At 34.8% G+C, this 15948-nt stretch overlaps 2 protein-coding genes and 1 pseudogene across 2 annotated transcripts; 1 reads left to right on the forward strand and 2 right to left on the reverse strand.

The window, feature by feature from the left end:
- The first annotated feature begins 1050 nt into the window (after positions 1-1050).
- LOC114719563 (protein SIEL-like) lies at positions 1051-7436 on the forward strand (annotated as a pseudogene).
- A 260-nt stretch (positions 7437-7696) lies between these two features.
- On the reverse strand, positions 7697-9567 carry LOC114719564 (glutamate receptor 2.9-like). The gene is made up of 3 exons (XM_028905076.1): positions 9235-9567; positions 8075-8490; positions 7697-7996 (listed from the first exon to the last, which is right to left on the reverse strand). Exons 1-3 carry the CDS (start codon positions 9542-9544, stop codon positions 7697-7699), a joined length of 1026 nt encoding a protein of 341 aa, XP_028760909.1. The 5' UTR covers positions 9545-9567.
- Positions 9568-10136: 569 nt separating this feature from the next.
- On the reverse strand, positions 10137-14292 carry LOC114719565 (glutamate receptor 2.1-like). Its single transcript, XM_028905077.1, has 2 exons — positions 14040-14292; positions 10137-11614 (listed from the first exon to the last, which is right to left on the reverse strand). Exons 1-2 carry the CDS (start codon positions 14290-14292, stop codon positions 10137-10139), a joined length of 1731 nt encoding a protein of 576 aa, XP_028760910.1.
- Positions 14293-15948: the final 1656 nt, after the last annotated feature.

Genomic DNA, 15948 nt, shown 5'->3' on the forward strand with positions numbered 1-15948 from the left:
TGTAAAAATTTTGTGATATTTGAGAAATTTATGTTCAATATAATTATGGGCAAGACTGTCAATCTCCCTTCAACCGATTGGTAAAAGAGAGACCTTTGTCGCTGCTCTGCGAGCGGATGATAGCAAGTTATCATTTTTGCTTACTTCCTCATTATCTTAAATCTTGTTTCTGGCAACTCTTACTTTGCAGTTCTATGGGGAAACATATCTTAAAACCTTCAATTGTGTGGCATACTGTAAACATGGGTATGGTGTACATGGTAGTAGCATGTTACTTGAATGAGTTATTTTTACTTTGGATAGACGTTGATGTTGTGAATCCTATATGTAGATTTAAACTAAAGAGGAAATCTTTAAAATTCGGTCATTTAGCTCAACTAGATATGGGACTCATGTATTGCACGGAGTTATTCATGGCTTATGAATAATGTAGCATTTTATAAAGTTTACATATATTGATGATGATGATTGAAGGTATACTGATTATGTCTTTGTTTTCATCAAGGAGTTTTATTTAAATTTATTCTCTTAAAATTGTAATGCTATTTGTTTGTATCTGTTTAAAATGCATTTGGCGAGAACTATGATTATTGACATTTATGACGGTTTGTATGTAACTTCTGTGAAAGAGTTTTCTTCTTCTCTTTTTTGGCCTAGACTTACAATACGTTGGTTGTTAAACAGAAAATACTCGTGGATAACATGTGCTGGTGTCTGCCATTCTAGTGTTAAGGGTCTTGGAAAATGATGTGTGTCTGAAGACCACTAAACTGTGTGGGGCTATTCCGACCTGCAGAAAAACCTGATTTGAACCTTTGGTGGGATAAAACTGGAACTTGAATTTGCTCTGATTGTATTCAGCTCAAAAAAAAAAGAGTTTGCTCTGATTGTGAGCTTCAACTTTGTTTGGAACTTATAGATGTAGATACTGCTTCAATCAATGGACCAATACCACAACACTCTCCAAAATGAAGAAGAATCCCTTTCTCTCTCCACGTTGGCTTCCATGAGATCCCACATCATCAACCCTTCAACTCCCCAATCCACCCTATGTTCCATCCTTCAAAAGCTGACTTGCTCACTGAACTTAGTCATGACAAAGTACTTCTTCATTACTCTCTCAACCTCCTCACCCATCTTGCCTTCCACCACTCTTCCTTTTCTCATTTCATCTTTCAATCTGTCTGTTCTCATCCTCTTCTCTCTGCCCAGTCCACTCGTCTTGCTGTTGACTCACTCCAAGTACGGCTTTGATCACAGAACGTGTTCCAGCACTTGGCTTGAATATGGACAAGCTTGATGATGGGTTTTTTGTTTCTCTCTGTTTTGGCCCCTCTGTATCTGCACGTTTATGGTTGCTGAACAACGCAGGGCGCTTTCAACTTCAGCCATCTTTACTGTTTACTGTGTTTCTAGGGTTCACAAAGGATCCTTATCCTTATGTGAGAAAAGCTTGCCTGGATGGACTTGTTGATTTGATTAATCATGGTGTCTTCGAAGACTCTAGTTTGGCGGATGGGTGTTACCATTGTGCTGTTCAACTTCTGGGTGATATGGAAGATTGTGTGAGATCATCTGCAATTCGTGTTGTAAGATGCCGTTACTTAATGTTTTCCTCTCTTTGTGTGCTTCATGGAGAATATGACTTTGCAATGCTTGTTTTTGCTCCCAAAAAAAAAAAAAAAAGACTTTGCAATGCTTGTGGAATAATAATTAAAAACTAGTATTTTGAGCTACATGGTACTGTATCCTCAATAAGCTTATTTATCCTAAATGAATAATATTTAGTCTTCCAGAAACTCGTTAACAGATTTTGCACTTCTAGAAATTTTAGTGTAACTTTGAGGTCTTATCTGATGTGTTATCTATTTTGTAATTTCAGGTTTCTTCATGGGGGCTGATGTTAGCAGCTTCTGATGCTGACATGAAAGCTACTGGTCCAATGAAGTATTTGCCAAGGTATTTTCTTATTCTATGGGCTATGCATTTCTATGGTTGTTGGATCTTGGTTTCATAACTGGTTACTTTAAAGCCACAATCTCAATATTGTGATGATTCCCTATCGATGATTCTTTCCCCTTGACAAAATCAGGATTCTCAACATGGTCTTTTGATCTTAATGATTCATTCTATGTCCTTTATGAATCTCAAAACCATAATAACCCCTTCCTTGATTTGTGGGACTCTAAAAATGGCACATGTAATCGAGGTAAGTAAGTTAACAAATATGATTCTCTCTCCAAGTTGGAGGTATTAAAAGGTTTAAACTATGATGTCTCTAACATGAAACAATATGAATTCTTCTATTAATTTAGATTTTGAGCCCATATGGAATTTGGGGCAAGCCATTCTGTTCATGGGTTATAAACAATGATTTTTTTTTTTTTTGGCAGATTTTCTTTTATAGATATATAGATACATAGATTCTTGGCGTACGTAATATAATATGTAAAGTTTTATTGCACGATGTCATTTTATTTCTGTTGCGTTCAGAAGTTAGAATTATACTTTAATTATTCTGTTTTCTAGTATTCCTGACCGTTGGCTGCTGATTACCTTGGTATTACATGCACTTCATATTTATGCAGCTCTGTTCTATGGCAAGAGATATGAGCATGGAGGTCAGGGTTGAAGCTTTTTGTGCCCTTGGGAAGATTGAAATAGTATCTGAGGATTTGCTTTTGCAAACCTTATCAAAGCGAGTCCTAGAGGTTGGAAAGAAAAAGGAAGTGTTTGGCCGGAACACAACTGAACAATTTAAAATGCTGGCAGCTAGTGTTGCTGGTGCACTAGTGCATGGACTTGAAGATGAGTTCTTTGAGGTAACTTTTCTTGAACATTACTGCTTTATATGTATTTTACAATAATGATAAGATGTATGATGTATCTTTGAGGAAAGAGGTCTGTTGTTTAATTAAGTGGAGAACTTAGTCATTATTGGCTGCAACTATGTCGTAATAGCTTAAGAATTTCTATTTAACCTGAAGGTGCGAAAGTCTGCATGCCAGTCCTTGCAAAGACTTGCAGTCCTCTCCGCTGAGTTTGCTCATGAAGCTTTGAACATTTTAATGGATGTGTTGAATGATGATTCGGTGACTGTTCGATTGCAAGCTTTGAAAACTATGTATTATATGGCAACTAGTGGCTGTCTGAAGGTTCAGGAAAAACATTTGCACATGGTATGATTTTCATTCTTGATAAATATGTAGGCTGAATATCCAATATATGACTATATTTTATGGTTGTTGGGAGTCAAATTGATTTTTTTTTTTTTCAAAATAAAAAAGAAGGGTTTCCCCCCCCCCGGCTTAATTTTGTAGAATGAATCAAATAACTAATTTACTTGGTCACGTTGATCAAATCAATTACTAGGAAACTGTATAACCTTTGCAATAACATAATAAATTACCAGAGTCGTTCATGGCCCATAGGTTTAAGTTTTATGATAAAGCTTTTTCAAAGAGAGTTAGCGATTTCCATGATTTGATTGTGCAGATTATACCAGTTAGAACTGATAAGGGGTTTCTTTCTCCGATGGAATTTCGAAGATCCTTAGTCCTTGTCATAAATTTAAGGGATAAGGTGCTTAAACACCCGGGAAGTGTCTATGAAGGAGCACCTGGCACCTTGCACCTGGAAGTTTTTTTTTTTGTCTCCTATTTACCTTGAAAGTTTTATTTCGTAGCAAAAATATTTTGGCCGTTATCTGCTGTTAAGTTATACGGTTTGACCGATGCTTTTAACGGTCAAACTTAATGACAGGTAACGGTTTAGGATAGAAATACTACAAAATAAAACTTTCAGGGCATATAAGAGGGGGAAAAAAAACTTCCAGGTGTTAGGTGCTCCTTCGTGGATATTTTTGGGGTATTTAAGCACCTTATTTCTAAATTTAAATTATATATTGAATGAAAATTTCTTTTTGCTGGCATATTTTTAACACTCTTTTATCTGCTTGGCAAGTTATTATCTTGATCATGTTTAATTCTGTGCTCTTCCAGTTTATTGGTGTTCTAGCTGACAACAACAGGGAAGTGAGATGTGCAGCAAGGAAAATACTTAAACAAGTGAAGCTGAATAGTCTCTTGTTGTTTAAATCAGCAATCGATGGTCTTCTAGATAGTTTGAATATTTACCCACAGGTTTTCTTCTAATTATTCTGCAATTTTATCTTTTTGATTCTTAAGATGGGCTCGTGAGATTTTACAATAACATTAAGTTTTGGGTATGCAATTTATTGAAATGCTTACAAAATTTTATTTTCATCCTTGTCTGATCACTTTGTTGGATCCTTTCCCTGTTTTTGTTCAAAGCAGGCTGCCCCTTTTTAAAAGCATTTGACTCATCTTGATTCTTGAAACCAATATAGTCTCTCACTCACATTTTCAAAGTATTTCTCTCTCGGAGGGGAAACCCTAGCATGGACTGCATATCTTGCTATGCTATGGACGATTTGTACATCTTAGGCATGTTATCATGTTCTCAATCAAATCTAGATGGGATGATTTAGCCCTTCATTTTGCCACCCATTTTCCCGATTGGTGAGGGACTTATCATCACTGCATCCACTCTTTCCTTATGCCTTCCAGCTCATTATTATTTAGTATTTACTATCTCCTAAATGTTCACTTCAATACCCTATGACCATTGAACCTTACTTCCTCATTTTATCCATCTTGTCTATGCTATATGGATCTCATGCTGCTTAATTTTTTAATAGTTGAAGAAAGAGGCGAATACGCACACACAGAACAACAACATACTCTTTTTGGCATTTACTGAACTTTTAACTCCTGTTCATTTTAACATCTGCATACTCTCATGGCAGGACGAAGCTGATGTATTTTCAGCTGTTTCCCATATTGGCCGAAATCACCAGCAGTTTGTAGCCATTGTATCCAAGAAGTTTTTGAAGAGGTGAACTTGTTCCTTCTGATGATGATTATATAACATGCCCAGGAACTTCATGAACATTTTGCACGTCTTGTTAACATGAAACTAAACTTGGTTGACACTATAGTTAGAGGGCATCCTTAGAAATTTGGTATTGGAAGCAGCATGCCAGCTGTACTTACTGCTTAGAATTTACCCTTACAGTATTAGTTTTGTATATCTTTGGCTTATAAGATAAGCTTAGGTATCCATAATTTTTCGGGGGACAGATTTTGGCATTACATTTCAGCTAATGCTGCTGCCTGCTTTTGTAATATATCCCCGTAACAGAACATTGATAAATTCATTGCCATGTTCTTGTGGCAAAAAATTGTAGTATGGTTTTCAGTTTTTCATGATATCAATATCTAATGTTCTGGTATCAGAAGAATGCAACCTCATAGAGGGAGGAACAATGATTCATTTTGCCTGTAGTTTTCTCAAGATTGATTTATTCAACTAATCAAGGTGAATGAATTTTATCACCCAAAAATCTTATTTTTTGGCAGAGATAATTGAGATTAAGTTGATATTTTGCTACATCATTCTTTCAGGTAGAAGCAGCTTTTGAAGGCAACTCAGAATTCAATAGTGCGAGAGTGGCTGCACTTTTAGTCCTTTGTGTCTCTGCCTCACTCTCACGTGTAAATGTAGGCACCATACCTCCAATTTTGTTTTCTTACGCTGTTACACTCCTAGGGAGGATTTATTCTGCTTTTATTGATGTTATGGATAGGGATGCCCTTTTGGCCTACCTATCTGATAAAAGTAGATCTATTGGTTGTTTAGCCTCCGATATTAACCATGGTGAAGGGGAGCAACAATTACCCTTAGTTCAAGGTGATTACAGTTATTGCGCCAGCATTGATGTGACAAGTGTTGTTGAGACATCACACACAAGAGATGTGGAGTCTGAAACTCAGTCCCATTTTGTGAGGGAGCCAAAAGATATACTCAATTCTCAAGTAGAACAACGGCCAGTGCATGACGAAGTTATAAAGTTTACGGATCTTACTCTTTTGAAGGTCCCAGGTATCTGGTCCCTCATACAATCTGGCTTTACAAGCGAAGTTCTTAGATCCTAAGGTAATGTAGTTCATTGATATTTGTATCCTTTGGTTCTCATTCAATTTAGATTCCATCATATATCTGTATGTATATAGTGGCTGTAATTTATGTGGAGATTTGCTGATATATCTGTATGTATATAGTGGCTGTAAATTATAGCAGAATTTTGTAGTGATTCGCTGTCACAGTTCTATTCATTGGCACATAATTTTGTGAGTATTTAGATTCACATGCTCATCTTACACTCAGAACGTGGCTAGTTCATGGGGAACACCATCTGTTTGGGGGCCTGAATTGAAGATGTTTGTCCTGCGAGCTTATTTGCTATTGCTACATGACATTTGATATGTTTTGATCATTAAGCACATGCATGCATGTGAAATATTATCTTGATTTTCTTTTTAAGCGTTGAGTTGACAATGTAGGAGTGGGAAGGAAGATCTGGCAACTATGAGATTTGATACTATGGAATCTGCTGATGCTTTAGCATTTACTTTGCAATATCTTCGAATAATAAAGGGCCTTGCAAAAATTTGGGGAAATTTCTTCCAAGAGAAATTGATATGTTCTCGTGCAATGGGAGCAATAGACTTTGAACTGGCAAAGCTTGATAGGAGAGTTAAAGAATTCAGATATCGGTTCATAGGCTTTTCTCCGCAGGAGGAATTGAATGTCTTGGAGCTAATGTTGGTCACTTGTGTTCTTAGGCTGTGTAAAGTTGACGTATGCTGTCGAATTCCTTCATCAAAGAGGTTGACTGCAATATTTTCGCACGTAGAATTTCTCCTCAAAGAACGCTCTGCCATGCCATCCACATTCATAATTGAACTCAGGAAATTGTTATCTGAATGTGGCACCACCATAAATGACGCTTCCCAGAGTCATTTGGAGTTTTACAAGTGTCTCGAGTCATTCTCTCTGAAGCAGTTCGTATGTAGTGGAACAATTAGACATGTACGAGCGGAGCTAAGTATTCTCAGTAATGACTCTGAACACCCTCTTCCTTTCGTTTCGGGACTACCAGTAGGCATTGAGTGTGATATCACCCTCCACAATATCACCAATGATAACAGATTGTGGCTGAGCGTGACCATGAATGATGATGGTTCATCGCAGTATGTTTTTCTAGACTGGAAGCTTTTTGAAGGCTCTGGAGGTCAGGTGAGGAATTCTGCATTTGTTGCCCCATTTTATGGAACCCCAAAGGCTACTTCTTTCAGGATAAGGGTATGTATAGGCTTGGAATGTTTATTTGAGGATGCTGTTTCCTGGCAAACTTATGAAGGGCCAAGACATGAACTTATGTTTCTTTGTTCCGAAAAAGAAGTTTATCTTTCCAATGTACAAAAGACTAAATCTCATTCCCTTTAATAAAACATTGTAGTCTTGTTTTTTTGGTGGGATGACATCTGGAATTGTTGCGCCAGAAATTCCAAATTCCTATGTCAAAAGACTAAATTGTGTTCTTTACCTTCCTCTATGCAATAGTATAATTGCAGGCAATTTCAAATGATAATAAGCTGACTGAAGAGAAGAGAGATAGGATGGGCAAGGATTTCATTTTTGTTTTACCCCAGTCACAATCAAAAGGTCTTCAGTTTTAGTGTTTCATCACCTTATTCTTATCACTCGGACTATTCACAATAAGTACACATAAGTAACATGATGGTTTTAACAGATGTTTTCAGCTGGCTACTCAATATATAACTCCTCCGCCGCGCACTGTCCAACAAGAAATCCATTTCTTTTGCAGCCATTGAGGTTTCAGAATTGAAAGGCCGAAGAAGAGAGCTAAAACACATGCTACTGGGAAAAGGGCTCCAAAGTCTTCTATTGTCAAACTTCGTGTCTCCACACCACTTTTGAATTCAGATTTGTCAATAGTAGTGTTTAAGGATATCCTCTTCATCATCTCACCAAACATCACCACATTTTGAGTCACTTTTAATATTGCAACTGAAAACTTCGAGACCAAGGTAGAATTCTTTGGGAACGCCTGAAAATACAACATCGTACATCATCCAAGTTTTATAGGCCATGTATATGTTGGGGAGGACAGAAGAACAGTACTCACAAAAGCAAATCCAGCAGTTTTGTAGATTGGTCCTGTCATCTTGCAAGAAGGGCATTGGGAAAGCATGAGCATGAGATAAGGAGTTTCATCAAAAATAGCAACAATGCCTTTTTCTTTGTCTTCGTTTGATAATGCTTCCTTGTACTGTTTGGGGCTTTCTAAAGGCTTTAACCGAGTTGGATCGAATCCTATTTGGTGAATCAGAAGCTCTTTCACCCAGGAATTTTTTTGGTATCCCACGGACCGATTGTTCCTTCTGATCTCTTGCACGTCCCTCCATGGAGAAGGTTTTGCCGTTGTCCTCTCTGTTAAAATTGATGTTAAATTTGCTGTGTAAACTTGCACTGCTATGCCCAATAGAAACATGACCACTATCACCAACCATTTAGAATTCCCATTTTTCAAAAACTCAACATCTGCAATCATCACACACACAAAACGTTGATGATACACACTATGTCAGAGTACGAGGAAACAAGTTGATATATCGCACAACTACTACGCCTACCAAATTATCAGTTACTTTTAAGTTTTAACAAATGCACATAATTTTTTTTAAATAAAAAAAGTCTCAAAATCTTGATCCTGTTTCTCAATCTCTCTCTCCATCATGGTTCTATAGCAAGAGCACTATTAGGAAAAACATAAATTGCTTCATAGATTTTATAAAATCATCATTCATAAATAAAAACATAAAAAGATTCTCATAGTCACTGAACCAACAAAATAATATATATAATTAATACTACTTATAATTTTTAGGGGTGTTTTGATAAAAACATAACCATGGTTTTAAAAGTGCTTTTACAATATACAAAGTAAATATGTGGAGGAACTTATCTTGATTTGAGCGAAACTGCTTTTTAAAAGTGATTCTTGAGCAATCCAAACACCCCCTTAATATAAAAGTCAGATAACTAATTTGATGGTGATTATAAAATTAGTTAAATTAGTTATTCACAATAAATGCGTCTTTTTTTTCTGTATTATTCTCTTTAATCATGTGCATTAAAATTATCCATTGATTTGAAATCCTTTAATATATGTAATTAATAGGGATACTGTGAGTAAAATATTATAAATTTGGAAGGCAAAGTTAATTAAGATCAAACCTTTTGTCTATTTTTTTTTATATTTATGCACAACAAAAGATAACTCACCGGTCATGTAAATAAGGAAGGGATTACGGACATATTCTTTGTATTTGCTTTCTTCACATTCGTCCGCTGCTTTTTTTTCCAATGTGATTACAATAATAGTTGCAACCACAAGAATCGCAGCAAGAATTAACCAAAGTAACAAATCAAAAGGGCTGAAGAGGATCCACCTGCTTTTGGAGTCGGACCTCACCTTTACCACCATTGACACGCTTGAATCCAAATACGGCATTGTGAAATCAACACAATCTGTGCGACTCGCTAGAACTGTGATGTCTCCAATTATAACATCAAGATTCTGCAATATTTTCATACACGGATTAAGTGTTAGAAATGAATCCCTACATATATATAAATTGTGTGTTTGTGGCCAGCATGCTCACTACTGATGATATCAGTTATCAAGTGGAAAGATCTATCAACACACTTAATACCTCTCAATCATAAGCATATTCAGGGACAGACCTATGATATGTGTAGCCACATACCCCACCTAAATTTTTTGCTTCATTTGTAATATACATTCATTATACATGTAGAGCAGACTAATTTCTGAAAGAAAAAAAAAAATCTAACATTGCGTGCCCCCAATATGATTTTTATTTGTGCCTTTAGACCCCAATATTAATACTACCTCCAGTCCTTAATATAAGATCTCATTTGACTTTTATTTTGATCTTAAATATAAGACTCTAGTCCAGTTTGTCTCTTATATCTGTCTATTTTTTTAAGATAATCCTTCTAATAATAATAGTTCTAGCTAATGATTAACAAGGATATTTTAAAAAAGACAGTACTTATTTATAACAAATAACTAACTTAACTTATTTCCTTAATCTACTCAAATTAGTCAACTGGTTCTTATATTTATGACCGGAGGTAGTATTTTCTAGTTCCGTCCCAAATCATTTCCTGGGATGTTCTTGAGTATATCCAAGCTTCAGGGGGAATAAAATCATCAATGAAACTATGCAAACACATGCCTGACTTTCCTTTATGACAAACTGAGAAACATAAAAGCTGATGAAAGTAAAACAATTGATCGGAAGCAACAGAGATGAATGAAGACTTGCCTTGTCTGTGATATGGCAGAGAAGATCATTATAGGTGGAGGGAGTCAGCTCTCCATTGCTCACAGGCACAAACTCATAAGGTAAAGGAAATGGCAAAACATCAACCACTCTTTTAAATACATCAACAGCCAAGCCAGAAGTTGATACATTCTGCCCTTCTACACCCACATTAACATCAACAAATTGAGTAAAATGCGTCTTTGGGACCCCAATTTTCAACTTTGGTGGTCTCTCCGTCGTGTTACCCGGCCATATCGGGTCCCTTAGTTTGTATTTACCAGCTGGTTCGCCATTTTCACTGTAATTTTGAAAAAGTCCTATTTCGGGTCTCCAATACCCAATGATCCTTTCTTTTAGGCCTTCCACAATATTGTATACCACAACTTTTGATGGTTCTAGTTGTCCTAGCCTCAAACTGAAATTCCCTGACAGGCCTACGAAATTAGTAGCCAGAATTTTTCTGCGAAGTTTTGGGCCTGTTTCGTTGCGCATTCCTCCATCTTCAAGATCAACTCTACTTTCATTCCCATATCCGAAAGTAGAATCACCTAAGCTGGCCTTCTCTACCGCATTGGCCAATGCCGTGATAGTGTCGTAAGCCCACATGCCAGATAGAGAAAGAGTTTTATTGTACTCAAACTTTAATGTTCTCGCTAAGGAAAAGCGCTTAGCTATAATGCTGGAAACATTCAGTGATTGCCTCACAGAAACTGATGGCCTCACACCCAAAGCACCATCCATGTAGCCTTTCACTTTTATATCTCTAGCTTCCGGATCTATCACTGAGGATAAGCCTTGTGTAAGTATCCAAGCGTGTCCTTGACTCATCATCCCTTTATCTTTTGCATGTTTCACAAGTCTTGACCAAAGCTCCACCGTCATATGGGCAAGAAACACATATGTTCGTTCGGGTTTTATCTTGTCGAGCTCGCCGGCGATTTCAGAATCATTGGAACCTCGACGAATGCTAATTACGTTAGGCACTAGAGTGTCCATTTCTTGCAAGGCATAAGTGAGACATGGAATGAGGTCATTGCCGAAGTCTGGCTCTTCATAAATGGGGACCACAGACTGCCAATTATAAGCTCTGATAATGGCCGCGACAGCTTCGAACTGAAGGCAATGGCTTCTAGTGGAGCGGGAGTAGATGGAAAATGGGGAACGAGGTGGCAAAAGAGATGGACCAGATGGAGAAAACCAAATCACTGGTACATCGTACTGCTTACCAAGTTCTACAACATACCTTGCTTGCTCATAGTTTTGGGGTCCCAGGATTGCATGCACCTTTGTTCCATTTATTAGATCCCAAGCTGCTTAATGCCAACATTGCCAAGTTAAAGGGGGAAAAAATGGTATGCGCAGGATTGCTTGATGCCAATGATCCTTTTCAATTTATTTTATGAATATATACCTTCAATATTTATTTATTCTTATTAATGCATATTAAAATCTGTAAAAATTCAGATTATTTGCTATTTTTCTTTAATCTATGTACTCCTCTCATCCTATTTATAGGGTATTTTCAGTATATTTCACATGAACTATTGAAAATCTTAAACTACTGCATTAATTCTACCAACAATATAATGATTTTCTAACTTTACTTCTATTTAATATATACACTTTTCAAGAAAATCACAATTTATATTACTACATCCTGTCCTTAATATAAGAGTTAATTGACTAATTTGATTAGATTAAAAAAGTTGGTTAAGTTAGTTATTTATAATAAATATGTGTTGTCTTTCCTAAAATATTCTTGTTAATCAAGTGTATTGACTATAACTATCATTATTACAAGAACTATCATGAAAAAATTGATAAATATAAAAGACAAAGTGGATTAGGATCTTATATTTAGGATCAAAATAAAAGTTGAATGAGATCTTATGATTAAGACCGGAGGTAGTATAATAAACGAAGTACAAAATAGTACTACTTCTGGTCTTTAATATAAGAGCTAATTTGATTTTAAATTTGTTCCTAAATATAAGACTTCAATCCATTTTATTTTTCATATTTATCCATTTTTTCCCATGTAGTCCTTGTAATAATTTCACATGTTAAATGTTTAATCAAATGGTAGTTCAAGGTAATACACATTATTAGTATTGGTATTTTAGAGAAAACAATATTTATTTGTTATAAGTAACTAACTCAACAAACTTTTAAAATTTATTCAAATTAGTCAATTAGCTCTTAGATTAATAACTAGAGGTAGTATATTTATGTCAAAAATTTAATAATGTGAAATTGTTTATCACACACAACAGAGGGAGGAAGAGTGTTGAGTTATTAGCTGAAATTTGGGCGAGGGACATCTGCAAAATAGCTCTTGTGCACGATATGTATTTAACTCTGAATATAAAAATTAATTTGATATTTAATTTGATATTAAATATAAGACTTTAATCTATTCTATCTTCAATATTTATCAATTTTGCCCTCAAGTAATTCCTATAGTAATTACATATATTAAGGAGTTACTATCAATGGGTAATTTAAACATACAAAATTAATAAGGGTATTTTAAGAAAGACGACATTTGTTTACTACAAATAACTAATTTAACTAAATTTTTTAATCTTTTCAAATTAGTCAACTAAGTCTTATATTAAGAACAGAAGGTAGTACAAGCAAGAGGTTTTTAAATTGAAAAAAAAAAATGAAGCTTTAGCTCGTTTAATTCGCAAATACTTTGTAAAGTTGATATAAAAGCCAGGCAGATGAGAAGAAAAGATGTTCAGAGACTAGGAGACTGCTCATGACGGTTGAGTTGATTAATAAGAAATTCAATAAACATATCTAGCTAAATAATATTTGAGTTCGAATTTTACGAATATATAAAACAAATTTAGGCTGAACAATAATATTTTTTTTTGAAACTTTAACCCGTATATAAATAACCAATTTAATTTTTTTTATGTAAATAACCTCTTCAAATTTGAAGTCACGTGTCTATGACAATTCTAATCTTAAGTCACGTATATTTGAATTTTTTAATAAAGACAAACTAAACTAACAGCACAGGTTTATTTGCTTTAATGCAAAAGTTCGAGGGTCTATTGCAAAATTTTAGAAATATACCCACCTCCATACAGCCTAAAACTTGGGAGGTTATATATATAAGTTACCTAAAAGAATTATGTTGGGAGAGTTTTAACCTGAATCTACAAATATTGGCCTATGTCGTTGGATACCGGTTATTAAAAAGAAAAATACAATCATGAGAAGCACTGCTACCTCCTCTAATTGATATAAAAGCTAATTTGACTTTTAATTTAGTCTCAAATATAAAACTCTAATTTACTTTACTTTTCATATTTATTTATTTTTTTTCAATGTAGCCTTTATAATAATTGAACATGCAAAATATTTTATCAAATAATAGTTCAAGATAATATGATTAGTAAAGATATTTTATGAAAGATAATATCTATTTATTATAAATAATTAACTTAATAAATTTTTTAATCCATTCAAATTAATTAATTAACTTTTATATTAAGAATTGGAGACATAGCAGTAGCTTCTAAGCCAAATAGGGGCCGGCGGATCAGGAATTCTATTTCCATTTCATCAACAAAGAGAAACACCGTGGCAGAACAAAACTCGCACTTCTACTAATTTGACAGACATTAAACAGAAATGAAAAAAAGAAAAACTTAGTATCATGATTGTTTCCTTTTTCTTTCTGGGACATAAACATCAGTAATACTTGACAGTTAGGATTACCTGCAGAAGCTGCAGTGAGGAGATCGCCATGGGAATCCCTGAAATGAACTTGGAGCTTTGTTTCATGGGAAGACTCTGAGGAATGCAAATCTTGGAGTCCGATGTTGATGCAATCATGAACCGTGGGACCAAGTGATGAACTCAAATCCAGAATCACTCCGACTGGTATTGTTCTTACAGTTGCAGACTCAGCTAGGGCACTTAGGCACAGTAAGCCCGCAAATAAGAGAAAATCTCTTTGCCTCTTCTCCATTTCTGCAGTTTTCTGCTATTACCTTTTACTTCTCTCCTCTCACTCTCTCCTCGACTATTACTATATACATTGAAGATAGAGACTTCATTTTTTCTGACCGGGTGAAGTGGATTTTATTGGTATTCACATGGCAAAATTCATCAAGGGAAAATTTCCCTTAAGGACCGCAGCAGAGAATTAATTTTAAAGAGCCCTAAAGACTTTTTGAAACTTCACTGCAAGACCAAGGGGCAAACTGATATTAATTCCACAAAAAAATGACGTTATTACCCCTCATAATACTTATTGCAGGGTGACATGTAAATGGACTAATTTTAGTTATAAATAAAGGTATGTATGTTGCAAATTGACTAGTCCCACTTGCAAATAGGCTCTCTCATACTTATTTACTCACAGATACCTTCTTCAGGTGAAGGAGGTGACACGTGAACGAACTAATTCCAATTGTAAATAAATGTATGTATGTTGCAAATTGACTAGTCCCACTTGCAAATAGGCTTTCCCACACTTGTTCACTCACGAAGACCTTCAGGTGAAGGAAGTGACATATAAATTGACTAATTCCAGTTGTAAATAAATGTATGTATATTGCAAATTATCTAGTCCTACTTGTAAATGGGCTGTCCCCCACTTGTTCACTCAGACACATTCTTCAGGTGGAGGAAGTGATATGTAAATGGACTAATTTTAGCTGTAAATATATGTATCCATGTTGCAAATTGTCTAGTCTCACTTGCAAATAGGCTCTCCCACACTTGTTCACATGAGGGGTAATAGTATCATTTTCTTTGTGAAATTAATATCAGTTTGCCCCCTTAGTCCTGCAGTGAAATTTCAGAAAATTTTAAAAGTTCTTTGAAATTAATTCTGTACCGCGTTCCTTAAACAAAAATTTCCCATTTATTAAAGTCTATGCTAGTAGGTGAGTATAATCGTTGTCGCTACCAAGACCGTTTCTTTCACAAATTAGTAAATTATGAGCATATAAACTAATATCTATAATTGAAAAATTATATGGACCCAATAAAAATAGAAAACACTGTAAGGTTCTAATTAAAAACGAGGTAAATATGTGAATTAATTTTTCCTAAAATTTGCATCAAGAAGTTTTCATTTTTCACTTATGAAAAGTCCAACGGAATCTTGTGAATTTTTTTTAGGGAAAGCCATATTGAAGGTACCTATACTTTCTCTCAATTTTTAATTTGGTACCTATGTGTTTTTTTTCTTTTAATTAAACATTTAATTTTATCTTTTTAGTAACATTAGCTCTTATAACTTTGTTCTATTGATATTTTTAGTCTCTACATAAGGATTAATGATGTTAATAGAGCAAAATTAAAGATTTAGTTAAGAACAAAAAACACATAGGTACCAAATTGAAAATTGAAAAAAAGTATAAGTACTTCCAATATGGTTTTCCTTTTTTTTTTATCTAACGAACATTTATCAACATTATTAATATATTAGTAATTTTGTTTAAAGATTTTACTACTTATAGCTTATTTCTTAAATTTTTTTGCCAGCTATTTCTTAAATTTTATATAAAGTACAAAATCTGCATTTAGTTACAGAAGTACAGGAGCCAGGAGGGAGTGAAATTGTAAAGAGTTGAAATAATTCCTACATCTTTTATTATAGGTCAAAATTTTCCAA

This window comes from Neltuma alba, unplaced genomic scaffold (assembly GCF_004799145.2).
Source record: "Neltuma alba isolate B1F8T4 unplaced genomic scaffold, ASM479914v2 tig00011924_pilon, whole genome shotgun sequence".
Taxonomy (NCBI): Eukaryota; Viridiplantae; Streptophyta; class Magnoliopsida; order Fabales; family Fabaceae; genus Neltuma; species Neltuma alba.

Excerpts from the sequence above, each read along its gene's own strand:
- LOC114719564 (XM_028905076.1), bottom strand. The coding sequence starts at position 9,544 with ATGAAAATATTGCAGAATCTTGATGTTATAATTGGAGACATCACAGTT. Across the intron at positions 8,491-9,234 it reads CTTCCTTATTTACATGACCG|ATGTTGAGTTTTTGAAAAAT; the intron begins GTGAGTTATCTT and ends TGATGATTGCAG. Across the intron at positions 7,997-8,074 it reads AAACTGCTGGATTTGCTTTT|GCGTTCCCAAAGAATTCTAC; the intron begins GTGAGTACTGTT and ends TTGTATTTTCAG.
- LOC114719565 (XM_028905077.1), bottom strand. The coding sequence starts at position 14,292 with ATGGAGAAGAGGCAAAGAGATTTTCTCTTATTTGCGGGCTTACTGTGC. Across the intron at positions 11,615-14,039 it reads CCTCACTGCAGCTTCTGCAG|CTTGGGATCTAATAAATGGA; the intron begins GTAATCCTAACT and ends GGCATTAAGCAG.